The sequence below is a fragment of the Saccopteryx leptura genome, chromosome 10, assembly GCF_036850995.1.
Source record: "Saccopteryx leptura isolate mSacLep1 chromosome 10, mSacLep1_pri_phased_curated, whole genome shotgun sequence".
NCBI lineage: Eukaryota > Metazoa > Chordata > Mammalia > Chiroptera > Emballonuridae > Saccopteryx > Saccopteryx leptura.
The window spans coordinates 43,836,982-43,863,708 of NC_089512.1; the positions used below are offsets into that span (position 1 = coordinate 43,836,982).

The window sequence follows — 26,727 nt, forward strand, 5'->3', positions numbered from 1 at the left end:
CCCACCAGGCTGCGATGCTCTGCCCATCTGGGGCATCGCTCTGCTGCAACCAGAGCCGTTCTAGCGCCTGAGTCAGAGGCCACAGAGCCATCCCCAGCGCCCGGGCCAACTCCGCTCCAATGGAGCCTCAGCTGCAGGAGAGGAAGAGAGAGACAGAGAGGAAGGAGAGAGGGAGGGGTGGAGAAGCAGATGGGTGCTTCTCCTGTGTGCCCTGGCTGGGAATCAAACCCGGGACTCCTGCACTCCAGGCCGATGCTCTACCACTGAGCCAACCGGCCAGGGCCATGTGTATGTTTTTATAGAGGGTCGCATGAGAGAGAAAATATACAATGTAGGAAAAGGAATTAAATGAAATGGAATGATCTATCTTTCATAGTGAAAAGTTTTGAATGTATACATTTAACATAATGTCATCTAATTCCACTTATAGGTCATCCTGGAAATGTTATTTTATTTCAAAAAACTGTATTTTTAGAGGTTCTAAATTGAATATAATATATTGAATCACACTTTATATATCTTTTTAGAAAAGTTTTTCTTTTGAGTAATACATTGGATTTCTATTCATTTTCTTAGGAATTTTTAGTAATGTGAATAACCACCTCTTTTTTTATATGCCTCTGGAGGGTCGTTCTGTTTTATGGAAATCAAACAGCACCAAGCTGGAATGCCAGTAGGTTTTTCCTGGGGAAATAGTAATGGCTGCCTGGAGCCCTGTGTTGTAAAGGTACCAGGTCTACCTTAGGGATCCATGAGTTGGTCACCTGATTGTTTTAAAACTGGCCATATGTGTACTATATGTTCACCTTTCCTGATTGACTAGTGAAAGCTTGCTCTGTGACATCAGTCTACAACATTCAAATCCTACTTCTAGAAAGGTATGCCTATTGGTCAACTGTCAGATATTAAATGCAGAAAAGAGAAGACAAAATATCTATACTGAGGCACGTATTTCTTTAGGGTTTAGCAAATAAACCAACAAATAAATGAAAGTCAGACAGATTGTTTTAAATCCAGGTCTTACAGATACTAGATGTGTAACTATTCTAATTTTACTTTAGTCTATTAAATGGGTGGGGGTAATTGCTATTACAGAGTTTTTATGAAGATTAGCTATAATGTATCCAGCTTAGTTCTCTGTACTTAAATGTTCAGATAATGGTAGCTTTCTTTATGTTGTGATTTTTAGGTTTTCATATTTTTGACATCGAGTTAAGATATACTTTCATAAGACATTTTGATATAGTGTTGTTCAGCTTAATTTTATTCTTCTATTTATTTTAAATATTTGCTTGAATTTTCTTACTTTATTGTTCCTTGCCACTGTTAGTATATCCGGAACTGTGTAATGAACAGGACCTTACCCCATTTTATACTTGTGGAATGTTGCAAGATCAAAAAGATGTATGAAGAGGAAATGATTGCCATAGAGGCTGCCATAAGTAGGAATTCATCTAACCTTCCTCTCCCTTTACCACCAAAGAAACGGATTATTTCTGTAAGTTTCATGTGGGAACTTTTGGCAGCCCCAAGAGGCATGTGATTTTGTTAAGGTGTATGTTTAAGTCTCGTTTGGGGGGGGGGGGTTGTTGTTGTTTTTTTTACTTCTCCTTCTGTAAAAACCAACATGTATTTGCCAAAGGTCCGTCACCATTTATAATAATTATCTGTCTAGTTACTATTTTACTTATTCAAGCTACATATAAATGTTAATATGCCATTTATAGTTCTTTTGGTTCCAAGTAAAAATACCATTAAATTAGAGAATATTTTGAAAGCTAAACATAGAACTTCAGTGAGTAATTTGAGACATTGTGGTAAAAATGTTAGATATGCTAAAATAGTTGATTTACTAGTATATTTCATTTCTGTCAGCCTAGCTATGATGGTGTTGTGGTATAATTTGCCTGTCTTATTTAATACTTTTAGATTTTAAATGAGTCAAAGGCACCATTTTTTCCAGAATGTAATATATTTGTATAAAGCAAATTTTAAGTTTGTTAATGGGAATAGTTAACCTTGTTTAGTTATTCATTCTTAACAAATTGTATGTTTAACTACTTCTTGATTATTAAGAGGTTATCTATGTATTAATTTAAATAAATGGTCAATTCTTATTTTATTCAGAGCTTTTAATACTGTTTTTGGTGTTTAATTTGGTGAATCTCTTAGCAGTAGTGGAATGCTGCCTGTGTTTTAGCATGAGAACTAAATAGTGATTATGATGCTTAATTTAATACACATGACTTTCACTTGGTAGTTCAGAGGTCTGTTTTTATTATTTTGTCAGTGGATGTGAGAACTGATGAGATGATTTCATTGCTAGCTTAAAATATTTCATATCTTTTATTAAATTACTCTTTATTTATTTCATTCTTTTACAGCATGTTTGGGAAAATAACAACCCTTTCCAAATTGTCTTGGTTAAGGGAAATAAACTTAACACAGAAGAAACTGTAAAAGTGAGTACTCACTAAGATTTGAATTTGTCATATTTATTATTTAAATAATTCACTGATATGCTCAGTGAATATCACATTGGAAATTAAACTTTTACCAACATTGGTCAATTATATGAGATAGAATATGGCAATTTATTTCAAGACACTTATGAATTTTTGTTTTAAAGTATTCTTTAAATAGTTGGAGATGTAACAGATAGATTGACATTTTCTGGTATATATTATATAAAAGAAACTGCTTTAGATCAAGAATTCAGCAAGTGAAATTTCAGTTTGAAACTGTAGGTCACATGTTTATATGCAAGCTTACTTACTCTTTTTTCTCAGCCTTGCTTTGAGCTGCACACAGCCCTTTTTTTACTTTTAAACTTGCTGAACACAGAAAATGTAATACCATTTCCTGGAAGAAAATAGATGACTGCATTATAGATCACGAGTTGTTCACACATGGGGATTTATTTCACAACCCCATACAATTAAGTGAAGAATTAACAAGGCATTTGTCTCAAAGTATAAAGCATGCATTTCCCTGTTTGGTTTGGCAGGAATAGCTTTGTGAGCCAAGAAAGAGATTCCGTTAGTTTGAGATGTTTGTTGGCATGGGATCATCAGGAGAACCTTGCCAAAGATTACCAATAGCTTGCTTATTGTAACTGGGCGTTAAAGATTCTTTGGGGAGCTGTCATTGAAATAAGGGCTTTATTGCCCTTATATTTTTAACTAGGTTTGAATTTTTAATGAGTGTGCTTATGTCAATTAGCTTTTGTTTTCTATTTCAGTGGTAATTTTATTTTTTACTTAAAAATTTTTTTTTTCAGTTGCAAAATTATAGCATTGTTGCAATTGGTAAAAAAAAAAAAGTCCAAACCTGATTAAAGGAAAAAGTTACTAATCTTTCCTACCCAACTCTATCATCATATGGGATTTAAAGTTAATCAGCATTGTGAGTGAGGTCCATATTTATATAAATATATAAACATGGTTTGGGGAGGGAATGGGTTTTGGTTGTGTTTATTTTGTTGATTGGTTGATTTGTTAAAAAGGAATGATAGTATATACATTATTCTATAACTTGATTTAGTTACTTTATAATACATTTTGTACAGTCACAAATAGTCATTATAGTTCCATGGGTATTATATTTCTAAAGGCAGAGACCACATAGAGTGTAGGGAAATCTATCTTCAAGTCAAGTGGAGTATATATATATGGTTTTATCTGTGGTCTTCTGTAGGTAATTTATGCTATTTCTTTTGTAATTATTAACATTTTTTTTATTATTTAATTTTTTTCCCTGGAGACAGAAGAAGCCTTCATTACCTGATTTATTTATTTACTTATTTACTTATGCTGACATTTTATTTAAATAGATTTTTGCCAAGTTCTATCAGATATTGCAAGCTTGATTGATTTTATTATTCATGGTTGTGTCTTAATGGTATGTACTGTTTAAGGTATCCCCCACTCTACTCCATCTAGTTCTCTAGTCTCCCCTCACCAGCCCTTTTTTCAGTGAGGTTATATAGTTTAAGTAAGTTAAAGCAATTATGACATGATTTTCTTGTAGATATGACCCATTCAGTTTGATTTCTACACAGGTTAGGAGCTCCAGTACAATTTGAAAAGGAATCTGAAGGGAAAAAAGGGGGGGGGGGGGGATGCAGCTTTAGTTCTTTGTTTTCAAACTTTTTCAGGGTTAAGACTTCAATATGATGTTAAATAGAAGTGATGTGAGTAAGCTGTATTTGTCAGGGTTCTTCAGAGAAACAAACAGAACCAACAGAGGGTGTTTGTGTGCATAGCCATGTACATGCAGATACAGATTTATTTAAGGAATTGGCTCATGTGATTATGAAGTAGATGAAGTCCCGTGATCTGTAGGGTTGGCTGGCAAACTGGAGACTCAGGAGAGCTGACAGTTGAGTTCTAGTCTGAGTCCAGAGACCTGAGAACCAGGAGAGCTCTTTGGGTAGTTCCTGTTGAAGGCTGGCTGGCTCAAGACCCAGGAAGAGCTGTTGTTTCAGTTTGAGTCTGAAGGCAGGCAAAAAGCTGATAAACCAGACCGTCAGGCAGGAAGAATTCTTTCTTACTCTGGGAAGGGTCTTTTTTTTCTGTTTAGTTCTTCAACAGATTGGATTAGAGCCACCCACTTTTAAGAAGGGCAATCTGCTTTAGTCAGTGTACCATTTAAATGTTTATCTCATGTAAAAACTCTCACAGAACATGCAGAACATTTGGACATCCCAAAACTTAATTTTAAAGGAAAGCAGTCAGTCTTACAACTTTAAGTATAATAATTAGCTGTAGGTTTTTCTTAGATGCTCTTTATTTAAGAAATTCTCTTCTTTTCCCACTTTGCTGAGACTTTTTAACCTGAAAAGGATTTTAAAAAAGGGTTATACTTTGTCAAATGCTTTTTCTATATTTATTAAGATGATCACATGGTTTTTATATTTAGGCTGTTAATTTGATTGGTTTTCAAAAGTTAAAACCAACCTTGCATTTCTGAAATATTCTCCACTCAGTGAGGATGTAAATATATTGCTGGATTTACTTTATTACTATTTTGTTAGGTTTTTATGTCTATACTCATGGAGAATATTGGTCTGCACTTTTCTTCACATGTAAAGTCTTTCTCTGATTTTACATAGTATCATAGTAGTGTTAGCTTTATAAATTGAGTTGAGAAACCTTCCCCTCCATGATTTTTCTGAACAAGTTTATGTAGGGTTGGTATTATGTCTTGTATATTTGGTAGGAGTTACTCAAAACCATCTGAGCCTCGAATTTTCTTTGTGGGAAGGCTTTTAATTATTTAATTTTTTTAGTGGCTGTATAGATAAATTTTCTTTTGTGTCAATTTTGGTAATTTTTGTCTTTTAGACAATTTGTTTTAAGTTGTTAAATTTATTAGCGTTAAGTTTATAAAGCCCCTTAAATTGGTTTTCTATTGCTGGGTAACAAATTACTGAAAATTTAGCTGCTTAAAAAACACCCGTTGATTAACTCACATCTCTGTAGATCAATAGTCTGGGCATGGTTTGGCTGGATTTTCTTCCTGTTGTCTTTACAAGGTTGAAATCCAGTTGTTAATTGGGCAGCATTCCTTCCTGAAGTCTCTGGGGAAGAATCTGCTTCCAAGATGACTCAAGTTATTGGCCAAATTCAGTTCCTTGCCATTGTAAGATTGAAGTTCTTGTTTCTTTGCTGGCTGTTGGCTGGGGATGGCTCTCAGTAAATAGAGGCATCTTTCAGGTCCTGGCCATGGGGCTCTCTCCATTTTTAAATGTAGAAATAGAGAATTTCTCAAGCGTGAAATCCTTCTTACTCTTTGTATCTATTGCCAGGAAGAGCCTTGTCTCTTTTAAGGGTTCATGAGTTAGGCCACTGAAAGATAACCTTCTTTCTTAAAGTCACCCCAGAGATTTTACAGGGCATGTTGATTCTATGCAGTCTTTAATGAAAATCCTAGCTGCTCAATGAAGGTTCACTACTCTGCCTGGCTAGCACTTGAATGTCTTTCAGCCCTGTGCAAGTGCTTAGAATTCTGTAGCATACAGTTTCTTTCCTGGTCAGTCTTTTCCCAACCTTGTGACATTTAATTTTTCTGGTGTGCATCTTAATATTCAGTAGAACCTGGACTTAGTACTGCCTAAATGTAAAAGATGGTGCTAGTGAAGTCAGAAAGCACTCAAGAAGCCCTCTACTTTTAGCTGTTATGGACAAGTAGTCTTCTAACTCTCAGAGAAAGCTCTCCCTATTTCATTCCTCTTTTTTGTTTTCTTTCTTTTCTCTGTTCTCATTTGCCCCAGTCTCTAAGAAATCCCATGGCAGCAGTAGCAGTGGTGGCTGTGGCAGCAGCAGCAGCAGTGGGGACAGACTTAAAATGCAGAATTGAACCTTCCTTTCTGGTTAGAGGAGTTGTAGTCTCAAGAGAAAGTGGTAAATCCTCACTGATTTTCTTTCTCCCCTCCTCTCCTGTCTGTCTTTCTACTGTTTGGCATAATTGCCGGAAGTGTGGGTGAATAGAACCTCAGTTTTCTGGCTTAGTGACAAAAAAAGGGGAGCCCCAGGCAACCAAAAAATACTTGGATGTATGCACAGTGGGAGGAGCTTGGGAAAGCAACCCCTTTAAATGCTTATATGTTTATCCTTGAGCTGTTCATTATGGATCTGAGTCTTAACCACCTATATACTTTGAGAACTGAACTGTGCCATAAACCACCACCCAGCACTCATACTGGTTCCTGTATGGTGAACATATAGGACAGATCCAAATAGCCCTGTAAAGGATTTGAACACTGAACTGGTAATGGAAACACAGCTTATACGTTTGTTGGAACTTACAGCCTGAACTTAATCATGTAAGAAGTAGAAGGTATAAGGAGGAGCCAAATGGAAAATTTAGAAATGAAAAATAAGATAACTATAATTTAGCCTGACCAAGAGGTGGTGCAGTGGATAGAGCATCAGCCTGGTATACTGAGGACTCAGATTTGAAACCCAAGGTTGCAGGCTTAAGCACAGGTTCATCCAGCTTGAGCATGGGCTCACCAGCTTGAGCATGCAGTTTCTGCTGGCTTGAGTGTGGGATCATAGACATCATCCCATAGTTGCTGGCTTGAGACCAAAAGGTTGCTGGCCTTAAGCCCAAGGTCTCTGGCTTGAGCAAAGGGTCACTGGCCAGGCTGGAGCCCCCTGGGTCAAGGCACATATGAGAAAGCAATCAGTAAACAACTAAGGTGACGCAACTATGAGTTCATGCTTCTCATTGTTATATCAAAACAGCGAGAAACAGAGATCTTGCTGCACACAATCAAGTAGCCAAATTAAGAAATCAAGGAGTCTTTAATGCTGGTGCATGACCTCATGGAGACCTAAGTGGCTCAAATCAGTGTGGTCCTGACTACAGTCTGGGACTAGCTTTAAAGGAAAAATTACATACTGACTGAGGAGTGGGGAGGAGAGGAAGCATAGCAGTAGGACAAAGCAGTGAAAGAAGCTTTCTTACAATGTTTATCTATAGGGTTAATTCAGGGAGAAACATTCTGAGAACACCTGCAACTTTGCAAAGCTAGCTCAAGGCCACAGTCTGGGAGACCAGCCTCAAGGCCAGGAATAGGGAGTCTTTATAGAAAAAGTAAGTTCTGGCCTGACCTGCAGTGGCGCAGTGGATCAAGCATCATCCTGAAATGCTGAGGTCACCTGGGCTTGCCCAGTCAAGAAGGCATATAATGAGAGTTGATGCTTCCTGCTCCTCCCCCCCTTCTCTCTCTCTATCTCTCTCTCTCTCTCTTCTCTAAAATGAATAAAAATAAATTTAAAAAAAAGAAAAGGTAAGTTCTGCTAAAAGTTTCGTTTTAGAGAAAGTAAGTTCTGCCCAAAATTATTTATGCTAAGGGCTTTTTTTTCTATATTTTACTCATCTCTCTCCCTTCCTGTCTGTCTGTCCCTATTTGTCCGTCCACCCCACCCCCAAACAAATAAAAACCTGTAATTTAAAAAGCTCACTGAATGAACTCAATAATGGAATGGTAATGAGAAAGGACTGAGAGGAAAATCATAAGGAAGGAGAAAAAAGCTGCAGAGCCTGTGAAAGCATCGGAAGGTCTAACATTTGTGAAATCTCAATCCCAGAAAGAAAAGAAAGTACAGTTCAGAAAAACTGTCTAAAGAAATTATCACTGGGAGCTTTCCAAAGTTGGCAAAAGTTATATAAACATTGGAATGGATTCAAGGAGCTCTAAGAGCACCCCAAAGAGGATAAACCCAAGAGTTCCAAGGCCAGATAGATACACCTTGTATATCACAATTACTGTAATCATAAATCATAACACATCATAGCCTAGTTACGTGGGTCTCAGCACTCCTAACCTGTTAAAATATTATATATGTAACCTGAGTAAAGAAATTGCATCTTAATCATTTTTTTTTTCTTTTTTAGTGGGGGAGAGAAAGATGAGAAGCATCAACCTGTAGTTGCAACACTTTAGTTGTTCATTGATTGCTTCTCATAAGTGCCTTGATAGAGGGTGGGGGTCTCTAGCTGAGCCAGTGACCCCTGGCTCAGCCAGCAACCTTGAGCTTCAAGTCAGCAACCATGATCCCACTTTAAAGCTGGCAACCTCAGCATTCCAGGTCAGTGCTTTATCTACTGCGCCACCACAGGTCAGGCAAATCTGACTCTTGACAAAGCAATGTACTTCATGAAACCATGAGAATTTCAGCCTACTATTTTGGCTACATTATTATTATTATTATTATTAATATTTTGGTGTCTAATATCTAAAGGCAAAATGTAGTGAATTTTGGCCATATTGCTGAACAAGAAAGAAGTTAGGTGTTGATGTTGAGAAAAAGTATTATATCTTGTGCAGCACAGAACATTCTTAATCGATGAGTTCAAGAATACAGTCTGTAGGTTGGCATGTCCTTGCTGTGGCGTAGCGGTAAGGCCTCTGCACAGTAAAGCCTGTCTTCTCTTGCTTTCCATGTGTTCTGGGGCTTGCGAAAAAGTATCTCTTTGGAAGTTTACTACAGTCGGACAATAAAATACAGTGTGACTGTGTTAAGCATAAAGGTGCTTTAAAATTCTTAACTTTTCAGAACCGGAAGGTGATCTAGGCCAAGGATCAGGAAGTGGGACAATATTGACAAAATTTCACATGATAGAAGTTTAGAGAATGGTTTTTCTTACTGATTTCTCTCAAAACAAAACCTTTTAAATATCTGATACCATGAGATATTTTTAGTTCGAAAAACACAATTTTTTTTTTTAATTTTTAAATATAGATTATTTTTTTCTACTCTTATTTGTTTTTAACCATGTATCCAGTTTAAGCTTTTAAGGGGATTTCTCAAGTAGACATAGTTTTAATGACTTGGTCTTAAGTAGATTATACTTTGACTATTAGATAATGAATATTTCAGCAATTTCTTCAGAATGTGCAAGGTCCCTTTTTAGTTAGTGTTACCATACCCATGTTAGACTCATTCGTTATTGTTATTCTTTTCCAGATCACAGCTATTACTGTTTCTGTTTATAGCTAATATAGGACTTCTCTATTCATCATATTTTTTTGAGCTTTATAGCCAGCTGATCCATAAATTTACTTCATTCCTATGTCAGAATTTTGCCAGAAGTTGGTGATGGAATTATAACTATCATTTTTTAAAAATTTATTCATTTTAGAGAGGAGAGGGAGAGACAGAGAGAGAGAGAGGAGAGACAGAGAGAGAGAAGGGGGGAGGAGCTGGAAGCATCAACTCCCATATGTGCCTTGACCAGGCAAGCCCAGGGTTTCGAACCGGCGACCTCAGCATTTCCAGGTTGACGCTTTATCTACTGCGTCACCACAGGTCAGGCCATAACTAGCATTTTTTAAAATATTAACATTTATTGAGTACATATTACATAGTGAGCTTGTTTGTATTTCTCTATTTTTAAGCTCAGCTATTTATTATAAGTATCTTGGCTTTATCACAATAACATTGAACAATAATTCATTCTTCAAACTTAATTTTTCTGAATAAAATATTATTAGTAGTCCATATACAAAAATACTATTTACCTTACTAATTCACCTTTAGACTTAAAGTCTTTAAGGTCACTGAGAATGAGAATTGAATGTAATTTTTATTCTAAAATTTCTAACTTCCATTCATACAAAAGATGTAAAACATGTTTTATGTATGTTTTATTTAAATTACAGTTAACCTTATCTCATTTCACAAATGATTTGAGGCAAGCACACTTGCACGCATGCGCACACATGCACAGGCACGCACACTCACACATACATACACACACAAAATATACAAAATTTTGACTTTTTAAAAAATAATTGATAATTTAATGGCCAGAAAAGTGTGGAATAAGATTACAATAGATATGTATATATAGTAATAAGAATCTGTGTAATTGCTTGATGTATGGACTACAAGTTTTGCTCTCAGCTTACAGTACAACTGGTAGTCAAAACAAAGAAAGCATTATTGGTTACAATATTCAGAATCTCCTAAGATAAAAACAAACTAGTCACTCATGTGTTTGTAGCTCATCTTGATACTGTACGTTGAGAGATGGTTCACAGTTCCTTATGAAGGAGACACGGTGGGTGATACAGTGCAACAACACTGACAGCATCATTATAGTAGATAAAATAATGTTTCACATAATTGTCACTTATAATATGTTTTACTGGGTGGACTTAAAAATATATTGATAGTATACTTCAGGAAAAGTCATTCTACAGAAACCAAAATAGTTCAGTGTGAGTACTTGACTCAACCATGTGATGGTGTATTCTTAATTGAGTAGTAATAATTTGGACTTTCCTAAGAAATATAGGTGTGCCTTTTAGGAAATTCTCTGTATATGTGTTTTTGAATTTTTTTCTTTTCCAAGTTGGGAGGGGGGGAGATAGACTCCCACATGCGTCCTGACCAGGATCCACCTGGCAACTCCCATCTGAGACCAATGTTCTAACCATCTGGGGCCATATTCACAACTGAGCTATTTTTAGTGCCTGAGATAGAGGCTCCACAGAGCCATCTCCAGTGCCTGGAGCTGATGCACTTGAACCAATCAAGCCATGGCTGCAGAAGGGAAAGAGACAGAGAGAGAGAGAGAATGGAAAGTGGGAGGGGTGGAGAAGCAGATGGTTGCTTCTCCTGTGTGCCCTGATCGGGTGGGAATCTAACCCAAGACATCCACACACCGGGAAGATGTTCTAACACTGAACCAAACAGCCAGCACCTCTATGTATATTTTTACTCAAAACTGAATTTAGGGTAAGGATTAGGCAGCAGAGACTTTGCTGTGGTCATTTAAAGTCAGTTATGTATATGAGGACAAAGCATGTATACTTTGATCATCAACTGAACCTAAAGTAAAATTAAAATAGTTTTATTGTGGACATGAAGTTTCTAAGCAGGAATCATGTTTCTAATAGATGACAACCACCAGCCTTCCCTCCTTTATACATCTTCACATGGAGATTTGTGAACTGTCAGATGTATATTTTTGGGGAAGAAAAATACTCTTTTAAGCCCTCTGCTTTATCCCAACAACTCCATCCTCCATCTGTCCCACCCACAACTTTATAATTTATGACAAATATGTATCTATTTTGCAAGTATTGGATTCTGATTTTTATATTAGGTGCATAATTTGATCTTCCTTATGCTTTTTTTATCTTATAAATAATAGTGAATCATTTCTTTGTTCCAGTGTTCTATAGCTCCTAAATAGAATAGGTTGACAGGAGATATTCTTCAGAGCATGTTATTATCTTCAAGTAACAGAAAATCTGACCACAAAAATAGGTTAAATAGGGTTTTAAAATTATTTAAAAAAATTTTTTTTTAATTATTTTTTTGTTTTTATTGACTGTGAGGGAGGCTCATCTCAGAAGATAGGTAATGGCTATGGAAGTTTTCAGATGTGAAAGAAAGGTACCAGTAAATAGTTTTTGCAGTGATGAAAGAATAATTTTACATTTGTGATTGGTCAGTCATGGTGTTGGTTTGTCCAAAAACATTTGGCATGGACCAAAGGCAGGCAGTTGGTTTTATTCAGAGCATGAGCTTCAGATGAGTATGACAGGGAAAGACAGGCACTTGACAGAGAGTTTGGGGGAGGGCAAAGGCAGACAAAGCTGACAGAAAGCTGGGGAGGTGTTGGCCATTGAAATGGAGGCTTTAGAGAGGGTAGGGGAGTGTTTCTGTGGGATCATATAGCTGAGGGGAAGGAGAGGAAATACATGCAGCTTTTGAGGTCAAGGAATGCAGTTAGATGGATTATTTGCTTCAGACATGTGGGTCCTGCCTCAACACCTCTTAATGTTTTCCTCGTACCGGGTATTCTTCAGTTCTTGGGGAACAATTACTGATAACTTCTTTGTAAGAAAATTGAAATAAAAAACCCCACAACTGTACTGCCTTTGCATATGAGTCTCAAGCTTTTGCCTGTAGACTAGATATCTCTTCAGTTCCATACTTTTATTTTCATATACATTTCTAAAGCCAACTTTTATCTAACTTCCCCAATTCATTCTTTTCCCCCCTTTGACTGCTTTTTCTATTATGTTTGGTAAAGCAGCTAGAGTTGTCCCTGTCTGACCTATCAAATCTAATCAATTGATCACTCACTGTTGATCCTACCTTATTAATATCCTTTACCCTCCATTTTTTCCTTTGTCTTCTGACTGTCATAGTACTAGTCTTTACTGTCTCCCTAAAGTACAGCAGCAGCCTTCCCACCGCTCTTCTTGTCTCTATTTTCACACCTTACCTTTTACTCACGCATCCCCCCCCCCGCCAAGGGAAAAAGTGGTCTTATAACTGTTAGCCACTACAACCCAAGCACCTTGTGACTCAAGCTGTACTGGGCTGTCTATGGCTTTTTGTTTTTGTTTTTTTAATTGATTTTTAGAGAGAGAGAGAATGGAAGGTAGGGAGGAAGAGAGAAACATTAATTTGTTGTTCCACTAATTCATGCATTCACTGGTTGATTCTTGCATGTGCCCTGACCAGGGATTGAACGCACATCGTTGGCACATTGGGTCATGCCCAAACAGGGCATGATGCAGCCATTTTAAAATTGCTTAGAAAATAATCGTTTTATGGTTCTTATAGGCAACTAAGTTTTTCTTTTGTAAATAAAGTAATTACGAAAATGAGAAATTGTGTGTCAATATGCTTTCTCTTATTCCTATTCTGTCTTGTCTGTTAAAAATACTAATATTTTCACTTGCTCATAGTTTAGATACTTTAAGTATAGTATAAAGTTAGATAAAGAGATTTCCTAAAAGTACTGTTATATGAATTCTTCTTTTTAATTAATCTTACCATATTCTTTCAAACTACAAATGAAAGTCCCCAGACTTTTAGTCTAATTTCAGGGAACATTGTGAAATAGTAAGATAGTTTAGAGACATGAACTTAAACAGAGATTACTTAAGGCTCCGGCTGCTCAATCTGTTTTCTCTTTTTTTTTTTTTTTTTGTCACAGAGACAGAGGGACAGATAGGGACAGACAGACAGGCAGGAAGGGAGAGAGATGAGAAGCATCACTTCTTCATTGCGGCACCTTAGTTGTTCATTAATTACTTTTCATATGTGCTTTGACTGGGGGGCTACCGCAAAGCAAGTGACCCCTTGCTCAAGGTAGCGACCATGGGGTCATGTTTATGATCCCACGCTCAAGCCAGGTGAACCCGCACTCAAGCCGGAACCTTGGGGTTTCAAACCTGGGTTCTCTGCATCCCAATCCCACTCTCAATCCACTCTGCCACTGCCTGGCAGGCTCAATCTCGAAACTACTTAAAAAGAGGGAGAAAACCTAGAATGGTTGTTTAAAAAAATTAATTTCAGCCTGACCAGCCTGACCATGGTCACCAGCTTGAGCCCTCAAGGCTGCTGGCTTGAGCAAGGAGTCACTTCGCTCTGCTATAGCTCCCTACTCAAGGCACATACAAGAAAGCAATCAATGAACAACTAAGGTGCTGCAATAAGGAATTGATGCTTCTCATCTCTCTCCCTTTCTGCCTGTCTGTTCTTATCTGTCCCTCTCTCTTTTTCTCTGTCACACACACAACAAAAAAAAATTCCAAAAATGTCATTTTTATTTTTATCTACTTTATTAAGTTGAGTGATTTGGATTGATTGTGGACATTTGGTATTATGTCTGTGTATAGGATCTTAAATGTAGATCATTCAGCTAGCTATTCTGTGTGATACTTTCTAGAATCTTAATTTTTAAATATTTAAAAAATACTGTAATATTATGAAATAAAATCCAAGGTCAACAATATTCTTGCTACCCTACTTAATGTAAAATAATTTTATTCATATTCTTTCCTCACATAGTGAAAATGTGAATGTACTTTTAATGAGTATATATAGTATTTTATTTCATTTTTCATTAAATATTGCATTGCAAATAATTTTTCCTGTGTATGCAAGGCATAATGATGTACTGAAAGTAAGAGACATAGAGTGTCTAAGTAAATGCTGGTTCCATTCGTACTATGGTAGAAAAATATAGGTGATTATAGTTAGATTCTAAGGAAGCTTTTAGTTTGAGTTTGATAATAAGACTTGCATAGGTTTATAGCCTGCTGGGGGCTGTGGAGGTAGATGTTTCCCATGCAGAGGAGCAAAGGAAGAAAGTCTTCATGCTTGGGAAATGGGAGCAAGATGAATAGTCCCTTTCCTGTGAAGTTTAAGGGAATCAGCTGTGTGTTTAGATAACAATTTCTATTGGCCTGAGAGTTGACTGCATGTTTTAATAATTTTTTGTTAGTTTAATCCTTACTATGTTACTTTACCCTATTTTTTACCCTATTACTTTAGTCCTTACCCTATTCCTTTAATTCTTACTATGTTATATATAATAATCTGTATTTGGAGTAAATAATTTTCTTCTTTAACAGATTGTTTAAGGAAAATTTTGAACATTCACAAACGTAGGGAGAATAATATAATCAACTTCCATGAACCCATCACTCAGCTTCACTAGTTATTCTGATTGCTTTTTAACAATTCTTCTTTTTAATTTGCTTTTTATTGTTTGAAAAATGTTTATCCATTTGTATTTATTTTGTAGTAGTTAGATTAATGAATAGTATTTATTAAAGTAAGCCATTCTTTCCCTCCCACATTATGAAGTGTATAGTCTATTAGTCTATAGGTTTGGTGAGATTTTTGTGTTTTGTTTTTGTTTTTGTTTTGTTTTGTTTTGTGTGTGTGTGTGTGTGTGTGAGAGAGAGAGAGAGAGAGAGAAGAGACAGGAAGGGAGAGAGATAAGAAGCATCAACTTGTAGTTGCATCACTTGAGTTGTTCATTGATTACTTCTCATATGTGCCTTGACTGGGGGGCTCCAGCAGAGTGAGTGACCCCTTGCTCAAGCCAGCGATCTTGGTTCTCAAGCCAGTGACCATGAGATCATGTCAAGGGTCTCATGCTCAAGCCAGTGACCTCAGGGGTTTGAACCTGGAATCTCAATGTGTCCCAGGTCGATGCTCTATCCACTGTGCTACCACCAGTCAGGCTAGTCTATAGTTTTATTTCTGTTAGTATAGCATTCAATTATTTTAATAGATTTTATACTCATAATTGTGATATATTACAAATACATCTATAATAATTTTTTTAAGTGGCAAGAGGGGAGATTGAGAGATAGACTCCTGGCATGTGCCCCAACTGGGATCCACCTGGCAACCCCTATTTGCGGCCGATGCTCAAATAAGCTGAGCTATCCACAGCGCCTGAGTCTGACGCAGGAACCAGTCGAGCTACTGGCTGAAAGAGGGAAAGAGAGAAGGAGGAATAGAAGGGAGAGAGAAGCACATGGTCGCTGAATGGGGATTGAACCCAGGATGTCTGCATGCTGGGCCGACACACTATCCACTGGGCAAACTGGCCAGGGTTATAATAATTTTTAAAATTGTTAGTATCAGTATTCAAAATTATATATCACTATTTAAAATGTTTTAATATCTATAGATAACATAAATATTGTGTATTTATCTTCTCAATATTAGTATAGTAACTCTTTAAAAATATTTTTTTATTAATTTTAGAGAGAGGTGGGCGGGAGAGAAAGAGTTCAGGGGAGAATGAGAGAGAGGGAGAAAGAAACACATCAGTTTGTTGTTCCACTTATTTATGCATTCACATTGGTTGATTCTTATTATGTACCCAGGTGTCCTGACTAGGGATCGAGCCTACAACCTTGGCACATCGTGATGATGCTTTAACCAACTAAGCTACCCAGCCACAGCATCATAGTAACTCTTGTAACAAGTCAATATTTTTATTTTAAGGGCCAAACCTGGGGTTCTCAGTGGTTAGAGCATTGACCTGAAATGCAGAGGTCGCCGGTTCAAACTCTGGTCTTGCCTGGTCAAGGCACATAGAGAAGCAACTACTATGACTTGATGCTCCACCCTACAATTTGTCTCCCTCTCTTTCATCTCCCCCAAATCAATAAATCTTAAAGTTCTTTTTTAATTTTAAGGGGGGTTTTTTTGGTTTTAAATTTAAGGAACTCAATCCTAAAGAATTCTACATAGATATTTGAGTACTACTCTGAGCTAGTACCTCATCTGAATAATTGATGTAAAAAACATTTAATATAGTTAATTGAGTCAGTCTCTGTTCTAGGATTGCTTTTAGATCTTTTACCACTTATCTTTATATTGGAGATAATTATTAGATCATGTCTTTTCAAAAAATTATAGACTAAAATTTTCTGGGATATTTAACATATGTCTGACATCACTCTGGACTTGAATCTTTGGAAAAATCAAAAGACAGTGATGTAGAATAATCATAAATATGGACAGAGTATCTTTAGTTGACTACTTATAATGACCAATTTATACAATTATTTAGAAAGTAGAAAGTAGAAAGAAGGGACATTTTTTTTTTTTTAGAAGGGACATTTTATTCATCCCTTCCCAACTATACAGAAGAGCAAGACAAGGCCCCCAAGTTTTGAAGTCAGTGAAAGGAAGTATATGATAGTAGTTTTTATACCTCTGGTCTTGGTTTCTTCAGATCTATTTATACCTTTGAGACCCCTGGCATTTTTTAGCTGGTCTACTTACTTAGTAAGTGAAAATAGGTTGAACAGTTAGTTTAGTTAATAGTGTACTGATTAACTACAGTCTATTGCATTAGTGGGCAAATAATACTGCTCACAAAAATTAGGGGATATTTCAAAATGAATATGAAGCAATAAAAAAAGCCTTTGATTTTATTTTTTATTAAACAAGAACATCAAAAGCAAGCAACAAGTCAAAGAAAGTTTGATTATGCAAATGAGATGCAAAACCAACTTTTATTTCATTGGTGAAAATACACTGTACAAAAGCCTGAAAGTACTGGAGTAGCTGCACATTTCTTGAACCCCTAATTTTTGTGAGCAGTGTAGTTTTTTGTTTGTTTTGTTGTTGTTTTTAAGCAAGAGAGACAGAGAGAAGGACAGACAAGCAGGAAGGGGAGAGATGAGAAGCATCAGTTCTTCGTTGTGGCACCTTAGTTCATTGATTGCTTTCTCATATGTGACTTGACTGCAGGGGGTGGGGGGCTACAGCAGAGCAATTGACCCCTTGCTCAAGCTAATGACCTTGGGCTTCAAACCAGTGACCTTTGGGTCATGTCTGACCCCACACTCAAGCTGGTGAGTCTGCGCTCAAGCCAGCGACCTTGAGGTTTCAAATCTGGGTCCTCTGCATCCCAGTGTGATGCTCTATCCACTGCACCACCGCCTAGTCAGGCTGTGGGCAATAGTCTTTTCTGGAGTTGATGTGCTCCTTCTCCCAGTATGTTTCTTAATTCTCCAAAATTAGAGGTTCGTTCTTTGTGCAGTACTCATGATTCTGTATTTGTTTTTGTCTCTCTCATAGGTTCATGTCAGGGCTGGCCTTTTTCATGGTACTGAACTCCTGTGTAAAACCATCGTCAGCTCAGAGATATCAGGGAAAAACGATCATATTTGGAATGAACCACTGGAATTTGATATTAATACTTGTGATCTGCCACGAATGGCAAGATTATGTTTTGCTATTTATGCAGTTTTAGATAAAGTGAAAACGAAGAAATCAACTAAAACAATTAATGCCTCTAAATATCAGACCATCAGGAAATCTGGGAAAGTGGTAACTACATATTAACTTCTAAAATTTTTTAAAAATGGAATAACTTAATGAAATAATATTATAATGTAATAATTTTAAGACCCTTTGACATAATTAATATAAGTGAAATTACGTATATGACTTTTCTCCCTAAGAACTGATTTCAAAAAGACTATAACTCTCCCTTTTTATGTCATGTTATTCATTTCTCTTTTGGAAAATTTATTTTAGTAAATGTCATAATATAAGTACTCTATTATAAATATATATTTATAGGAGATAAAGATGAAAAAGAATGAATAAATTCTAAAAATTACAGGTCCACAGTCTCTTAACTGAGATCCCGGATGCCACATATGTTGGAGAATTCGGAATTTTGTGCATTTTAGTAAGATAATAGAGTGTACTTTATTCAAAGCACGTTGTGGGGCCAGAGACTCAAATCTGTTATTAAACAAATCATTAACAAGAAGTATGTGAATATTCACATTAAGTGAAATAAAGACTAGTAATTTCATTTTGCTTTTTTTTTAACTGTCAAATGAGTTAGTTTTCAGTTTCTTCAATTTTGAAATAGTGGGCAAAGGATGGTGGATTTTTTTCCTCATAATCTTTCCCATTTAATATTTTTAGTTAAGAGAACCTTTTTTCTTTATGAAAAGTATTGTTTGTTTTTATTTTGAGAGATGGGGACGTTGAATTTTATATCTTAAATGAACTTGATTACTACATTTATCTGCCTGAATTTGTATCCTATTCTTAACATCAGAAAGTATTTTCTCTGGTTATTATAATTTCTTTAAAGATTTTCATGGGCCCTGGCCGGTTTGCTCAGTGGTAGAGCGTCGGCCTGGAGTGCAGGAGTCTCAGGTTCGATTCCCGGTCAGGGCACATAGGAGAGGTGCCCATCTGCTTCTCCACCCCTCCCCCTCTCCTTCCTCTCTGTCTCTCTCTTCCCCTCCCGCAGCCAAGGCTCCATTGGAGCCAAGTTGGCCCCAGCACTGAGGATGTCTTTGTGGCCTCTGCCTCAGGCGCTAGAGTGGCTCTGGTTGCAACAGAGTGATGCCCCAGATGGGCAGAGCATTGCCCCCTGGTGGGCGTGCTGGGTGGATCCTGGTCGGGCACATGCAGAAGTCTGTCTGACTGCCTCCCCATTTCCAACTTCAGAAAAATAAAAAAATAAAAATACAGGGCCCTGGCCGGTTGCTCAGTGGTAGAGTGTTGGCCTGGCGTGCAGGAGTCCTGGGTTCGATTCCCGGCCAGGGCACACAGGAGAAGTGCCTATCTGCTTCTCCACTCCTCCCCCTTTCCTTCCTCTCTGTCTCTTTCTTCCCCTCCCGCAGCCAAGGCTCCTTTGGAGCAAAGTTGGCCCAGGCGCTGAGGATGGCTCTATGGCCTCTGCCTCAGGCGCTAGAATGGCTCTGGTTACAAAAGAGCAATGCCCCAGATGGGCAGAGCATTGCCCCCTGGTGGGTATGCCTGGTGGATCCTGGTCAGGCGCATGCGGGAGTCTGTCTGCCTCCCCGTTTCCAACTTCAGAAAAATACCAAAAAAAATTTTTTTTTCATGAAAAAGTCACAGAAAAATTACTTTCTTTGGTGTTTTTATTTTTTATTTATATAGAATTTTACTCAAAGCATTTAAGTATTTATAAGGTTTTTGATACACTGACCTAGTTAATTAGGCTAAGTATTTACATAAAAGTCCTGTCAGCTTGGTGCTTCCTATTTAGAAATATAAATAAAATCTGTAATTCCTAGGGACATTGCCTTCTCCTAGTTATATATCGTGAAAGCTCTGTATATAACGTGACAATAATTATGAATATTTTCTTGAATCATTAAAAGTTCTTCATCATTTTCTTTTCCTTTTTTTTTTTTTTTTTTTTTTTTTTGAGGGATAGGGACTGACAGAGACAGTAAAGGAGAGAGACGAAGATGAGAAGCATGATCTCATAGTTGGGGTACCTTAGTTGTTCATTGATTGCTTTCTGATATGTGCCTTAACTGGGGACCTCCAGTCGAGCCAGTGACCCCTTGCTTAAGCCCGTGGACTTTGAGCTCAAGCCAGCAACTTTCTGGAGCTGGTGAGCTCATGCTTAAGCCTGATGAGCTTGTGCTCAAGCTGGTGATCTCAGGGTTTTGAACGTGGGCCCTCAGTGTTCCAGGTCGATGCTCTATCCACTGTGCCATCACCTGGTCAGGTGAAAAGTTCCTCATCATTTTCAATGGCTATATAACAGACACTCCATGTTTTGGATATACTATTTTATTGTTAAACTTTAATTGGCTTTTAGGCTTTTCTTCAACCATTGTAAAGGTGTTGAACATTTTACAATGTACATCTTGGGTTTATTTTGATTTTTGTTTGTTTGTTTTGAGAAATTATCTAGAACTCTAGAAATTTCTAGACCTAAGATTATTGAAACAAAAGGGCATGTACATGTTCACAACCTAAAGTTCATTCTTAACATATTTATGCAATGCTATCTTTTTTCACAGCATTATCCTGTAGCATGGGTAAATACGATGGTTTTTGACTTTAAAGGACAGTTGAGAACTGGTGACATAATGTTGCACAGCTGGTCTTCATTTCCTGGTAAGCTTTACTTCCTAGTTGTTAGTGTTAAAGACTAAATTTTAGCATGTGGGCTAAATAATGTTTCTTTATGGCTCAATATTCTTTCAGTTTAGTAAAGAAACAATCATTTTGTATCTTTATTATTTTAAAATAAATTTTCATATTTTAATATATTCAAATGTGATTTGTATCTGCATATATTGTTACTTCAGTCAGTGTGTTCTCACTGTAAACCTTTCATATTTATAGGTTTTTGAGAAATTGTCCTAGGAATACTGTCTTTTTATAACATTGTTTTTTCTTTATTGCTTACTGCTTCTAGTTGTACTAAATTTCTATATTAGAAGTAACATTCACTAATATGGGGAAAAATAGTAAAAGCACTTTTTTTTTTATAGGCATTAGCCTGAAATTTGAGCTAAGAAGGGCACCTTCTACATGCCTATATTTTTCAAATACAACTTAAAATACCCTTACCAGGTCACTGGTTGTTTGATCTTCGTTTTACAGATGGGGAAAGTAATGCTCTGTCAGTCTTACTTAATTGGCTCAAACCTAGGATTTGTACAAAGTCCTAGGATTTGTTTTAGCGGACACACATGCACACTCATATAATTGTTTTGGACATAAATTATAGTTAGTTATTTGTGGACATGTTTATCCACTTGTCACCTAATATTTTGTGTGGGTGCATATTCCTGTCCTTTCCTGCGTGTACTTCCCATAATTTTCACTAATCACATTAATCCCCAAATATAGGAGAGCAGTGTGCAGGTACATATTTCTTAAGAGGAACTATAGTTTCACATTTAGAGTAAAAATTGTGCATTCCAGCAATATATTTTTTTGAAAGTCTTTAGTTTAGATTCATACATGTTCTCCAGAATCATCAAGCAACTTGACCGGTATTTTTAGAAAAATTTTTGGTGGTATTAACTTGGCATACCATCAAGTTAACTTTATCTCTAACAAAGTGTAAGATGAAAAATAATAATGAACATATTTGCTCTGTATGTATCAGCTCCATAGTTGCCACATTTATCTCAGTAAGAGCCAGCCAGAAATTAACTACAAATAATCTATCATCTAGTGTTCATAGGTCATCATTAAACAGTATATAATCACATTTATTGGTTGCTTTTTTCTCTTTCCAGCATTTTTTTTTTTTGTATTTTTCTGAAGTTGGAAACGGGGAGGTAGTCAGACAGACTCCCGCATGCGCCCGACCGGGATCCACCCGGCATGCCCACCAGGGGGCGACGCTCTGCCCATCTGGGGCGTTGCTCTGTTGCAACCAGGGCCATTCTAGCACCTGATGCAGAGGCCATGGAGCCATCCTCAGCGCCCGGGCCACCTTTGCTCCAGTGGAGCCTTGGCTGTGGGAGGGGAAGAGAGAGACAGAGAGGAAGGAGAGGGGGAGGGTAGAGAAGCAAATGGGCGCTTCTCCTGTGTGCCCTGGCCGGGAATCGAACCCGGGACTCCTGCACGCCAGGCCGATGCTCTACCACTGAGCCAACCGGCCAGGGCCTTTCCAGCATTTTTCATGTATACAGTAGGAAATAGGAAGATTTTTATTTTTCTCCCTATTAGTCGATAAAGTAGCATATTCTGTGCAGTGTTCTGCTCCTTGCCCCTGTAGCCTTTTCTTTCTACCTAGAGTGCTGCTGCTACTTCTTTAAACAGAGTTGCGCTTTTCTTTTCATCTCTTTCTTGAAATATTCCAATTTTTAAATGTGGTAAATATTTTTTTTCCTTTTAAGACAATTTTATTGAGCTATAATTCTCATACAACACAATTCATCCATTTAAAGTGTACAGTTCAGTGGTTTTAAGTTAAATACATTATTAAAAAAATTTTTAAGTTGTGGTAAAGTATATATAACAAGAATTTCTATTTTAACCATTTTAGGTGTCCAATTAAGTGGCAGTAATTGAATAAGTGGCAATGTTGAATAACTATCACCGTTGTACATTTCCAAACTTTTTATTCACTCCAAACAGAAATTCTGTAGCCATTAAAACATAACTCACTAATCCTCCCACTCCTAGACTTTTGTAATCTCTAATCTATTTTCTGTCTCTTTGAGTTTGCCTCCTCGTTATTTTATATAAGTGGAATCATACAATATTTGTCCTTTTGTATCTGGCTTCTTTTAAAAAAAATTTTATTGACTTTATTGAGATGACATTGGTTAATAAAATTAACCAATGTCAGGTGTACAGTTTTATAATATATTACCTGTATATTGTATTTTGTATTCAGCAGCTCAGGTAAAGTCTCCTTCCATCACCATTTATGCCCCCTTTACCTTTTATCTTTTTATCTTTTCATAGTTTTCTTTTATTGAGAGAGAGACAATCAGGAAGGGAGAAAGAAGAGAAGTATCAGCTCGTAATTGTGGGCACTTTTTAATTGTTCATTGATTGCTTCTCCTATATGCCTTGACCCTGGGGCTCCAGCCAAGCCAGGGACTCCTTGCTCAAGCCAGCAAAGTTTGGGCTCAAGCCAGTGACCATGGAATCATATCTATGAGCCCACGCTCAAGCTCGGGAGTTTTGAGCCTGGGACCTCAGTGTCCAAATTGACCCTATACACTGTGCCAACACAGGTCAGGCTCTTTTGATAGTTTTAACAGTTACAATGAATAACCTTGTTTATATCCAGGTAGGTTTCGAAGATAAATTCCCAGAGGTGGGTTTATTGAGTCAAAGAATAAATATATTTGTAATGTTGGTAAATAATCACAAACTGCTTTCTTAAAGGTTGTACCAATTTGTACTTCCCTTTTGTAATGTATCAGGATGCCTTTTTTGCGATCACTTTTAAGCAAGGTTATCTCCATAAGTTTAGGGCTGATAAGAGTACTAAAATCTACATTTGACTAGATAGGTTGCATTTGGTAAGACAAGTAAATATAACGCTACTAGTTAACAAATATAAGATCATAGTTTGCTGAGAAGGCAGCTTTAGAGGTGTATAAATTCTAAAAATTGCTTCAAAAGAGTGAAAATAGAATCTATGAGATGAGAATGTATTTAAAGAGATGAGCAAGTTTACCTAGAACTTGTAAATTTTAAAAAAGGTTTTCTAGCTTTGGGGAGGAATTCTAATTTGCATGCTATCTGGACATTAGGCCTAGACAAACTTTTCTAAGGAAGTACTGAGAGAATGTTAAAAAAACAAAGTAAGAAGAGAAATTAGTTTAGAGAGGGGCGGCTTCAGCTTGTCTTGCTATAACTCTGTTACCTCTTGAATTTCATGTCTCTTCAACAGTTTACCTATCTATGAAATTTGAAAGTTATACACACTCCAGGGTTTTATGACATCAGTGAAACTCTAAGATTCCCATGCACAATTCTGTGAGTGTACTGTGTTTAGAGGGGTAGAGAAGAGGAAGAAGTGCCTTGAAGGAAGAAGCAGTTGGTGAGATTAGAGGAGTACCACGTGAAGGGAGTGTCAGTAGAAGCTACCAGAGGAGGTCTTTAACTGAGTCAGCAGTTACCGGATAAAGTCACTGTTGACTTTGAAAATACTGGTTTGAGTACTGTGATGATCATGGAAATCAGATTTCATGTGATTAAGAAAATTTATCTATAGTGATGGAATAATAATTCCTATGAGCCACCTAATTTTGGTGAAGGGAGAGCAGTTTCTTTTTATTTTTAATTGGTTGATTTTTATTTTTTATTTTTTTTTACAGAGACAGAGAGAGTCAAAGAGAGGGGATAGATAGGGACAGACTACAGGAACTGAGAGATGAGAAGCATCAATCATCAGTTTTTTTTCGTTGCGACACCTTAGTTGTTCATTGATTGTTTTCTCATATGTGCCTTGACTGCAGGCCTTCAGCAGACTGAGTAATCCCTTGCTCGAGCCAGCGACCTTGGGTCCAAGCTGGAGAGCTTTGCTCAAACCAGATGAGGCCGCGCTCAAGCTGGCTACCTCGAGGTCTCGAACCTGGGTCCTCAGCATCCCAGTCCGATGCTCTATCATGTGCCACCACCTGGTCAGGCTAGTTGATTTTTTAAATTAAATTATTTTTTTTAATTGATTGCCTTTAGAGAGATGAAGAGGGCGAGAGAGAGAGAAAGACATTAATTTTGTCCTTCCATTTTGTTGTTCCACATAGTTGAGAATCCCGTTGGTTACTTCCCATATGTTCCCTAACTGGTCGGATTGAATCCCCCAACCTTGACGTTTTGAGAGGACCCTCTAACTGACTGAGCCAACTGGCTAGGGCCAGAGCATTTTTAATTAAGTTTATTTTATTTTGATTTTGTGTGTGTGTCTCTGTCTGTGTCTGCGTGTGTGTGTGTGTGTGTGTGAGAGAGAGAGAGAGAGAGACAGACAGACAGACAGGAAGGGAGAGGGATGTGAAGCATCAGCTTGTAGTTTGTCACTTTTAGTTCTTCATTGATTGCTTCTCATATGTGCCTTGACTGAGGGTCTCAAGCTGAGCCAGTGACCCCTTGCTCAAGCCAATGACCTTGGGCTTCAAGTTAGCAACCTTTGGGCTCAAGCCAGTGACCATGGGATAATATTAGTGATCCCACACTCAAGCTGGCAACCTCAGGGTTTTGAACCTGGGACCTCAGCGTTCCAGGTTGATGGTCTCTGTCCACTGTGCCACCATTGGGTGGCCTTAATTAAGTTTTGGTTTTTTTTTTTCAAAATTGAGAATACTTACCACATTGAAGAAAAAGATAGGTACTATTGATTTTTGTTAATTTTCTCATTTGAAAAATGTATGTCAACTCAGATTCAATTTTTTTGCCAGTATTAATGGAAAATTAGAGGCTACTGATATAATTGTCAGATGTCCTTAGGTGCACACTTTTTCAATCATTTTCATGGTCGAAATCCATTAAAATTTTAGTTTCAAAAATATATTTTTAATACTCAAAATTATTTGCATATTTTAGATGAACTTGAAGAAATGTTGAATCCAATGGGAACTGTTCAAACAAATCCATATACTGAAAATGCAACAGCTTTGCATATCAAATTCCCAGAGAATAAAAAACAACCTTATTACTACCCTCCCTTTGATAAGGTAAGCTAATTATTTGAAAGACCAGTATACATGAAATAATTGAGTTATTTGTTCCTGGTTCTCTTTATGTTTATAGTTTAAGCTCTGCATGTCTGCTTCTATTTCTATTTTCAAACATCTCAGAAATTGACAGCTTGGTTCAGTGTAAAGACCACTGAGCAAGAGCCAACTTTATTTTATCCTGGCTTTGTCACTGCCCAAGTGAGGTGCGTTAGCTTTGGGTTTTCAGTTCCTCATTTATAAACTGAGGAAATCATAATTGTTCTCAGAGGTATTTTTTCCATGTAAAAGGAGTCTAAACGCATTTATATGTAATTCGGAACATGTCAAGTGTACAGTGAAACATTCCAGCATGTTGGTTCAGAGATTAAAGACATAATCATTGCTGCATTAGAGTTAGTATTCAAAGAAAAGATGATTTATGTGGAATATTACTATTAGTAGGACTTCCTAAATTACTATTATTTTGTGGAATTTATAGCAATGACTTCATTTCTTTCTTTTCTTTCTTTTTTTTCTTAAGTGAGAAGCGGAGAGGCAGAGAGATCTGCCCATCTGGGGCATTGCTCCATTGCTAGGCAACCGAGCTGTTTTAGCACCTAAGCCGAGGCCATGGAGCCATTCTCAGTGCCCAGGGTCAACTTGTTCCAAGGGAGCCATGGCTTCAGATGGAAAGGAGAGAGATAGAGAGAAGGGAGAGAGGGAAGGGTGAAGAAGCAGATGGTCGCTTCTCCTGTGTGTCCTGACCGGAAATTGAACCTGGGACGTCCACAGGCTGGGCCGACGCTCTACCACTGAGCCAACTGGCCAGGGCCAGGACTTCATTTCTAAATGCATTTTCTTAGTATGAAGCTGCATGTCTTTGGGATAAGGAAGAAATAGCTTATAGAGGCTTAAAATCGGGCTACAATAATTATCATGCTAAGAGTTCTAAGCTGTTATGTTTTATCTTTAGGGTTGGCATCTTTGTTTCAGCTGTGATT

General features: G+C 37.2%; 1 protein-coding gene across 4 annotated transcripts in view; it reads left to right on the forward strand.

Annotated features, from left to right (window-relative positions):
- Nucleotides 1-26,727, forward strand: part of PIK3CB (phosphatidylinositol-4,5-bisphosphate 3-kinase catalytic subunit beta) — a 213,666-nt gene that overhangs the window by 137,059 nt on the left and 49,880 nt on the right. For all 4 annotated transcript variants that reach the window (XM_066352040.1, XM_066352039.1, XM_066352043.1 and 1 more), the window contains 5 exons: nt 1,331-1,498; nt 2,385-2,462; nt 17,880-18,131; nt 20,612-20,708; nt 25,614-25,744. In XM_066352040.1, the coding sequence (XP_066208137.1) occupies nt 1,331-1,498; nt 2,385-2,462; nt 17,880-18,131; nt 20,612-20,708; nt 25,614-25,744 (726 nt within the window). The remainder of the gene's footprint in view (nt 1-1,330; nt 1,499-2,384; nt 2,463-17,879; nt 18,132-20,611; nt 20,709-25,613; nt 25,745-26,727) is intronic.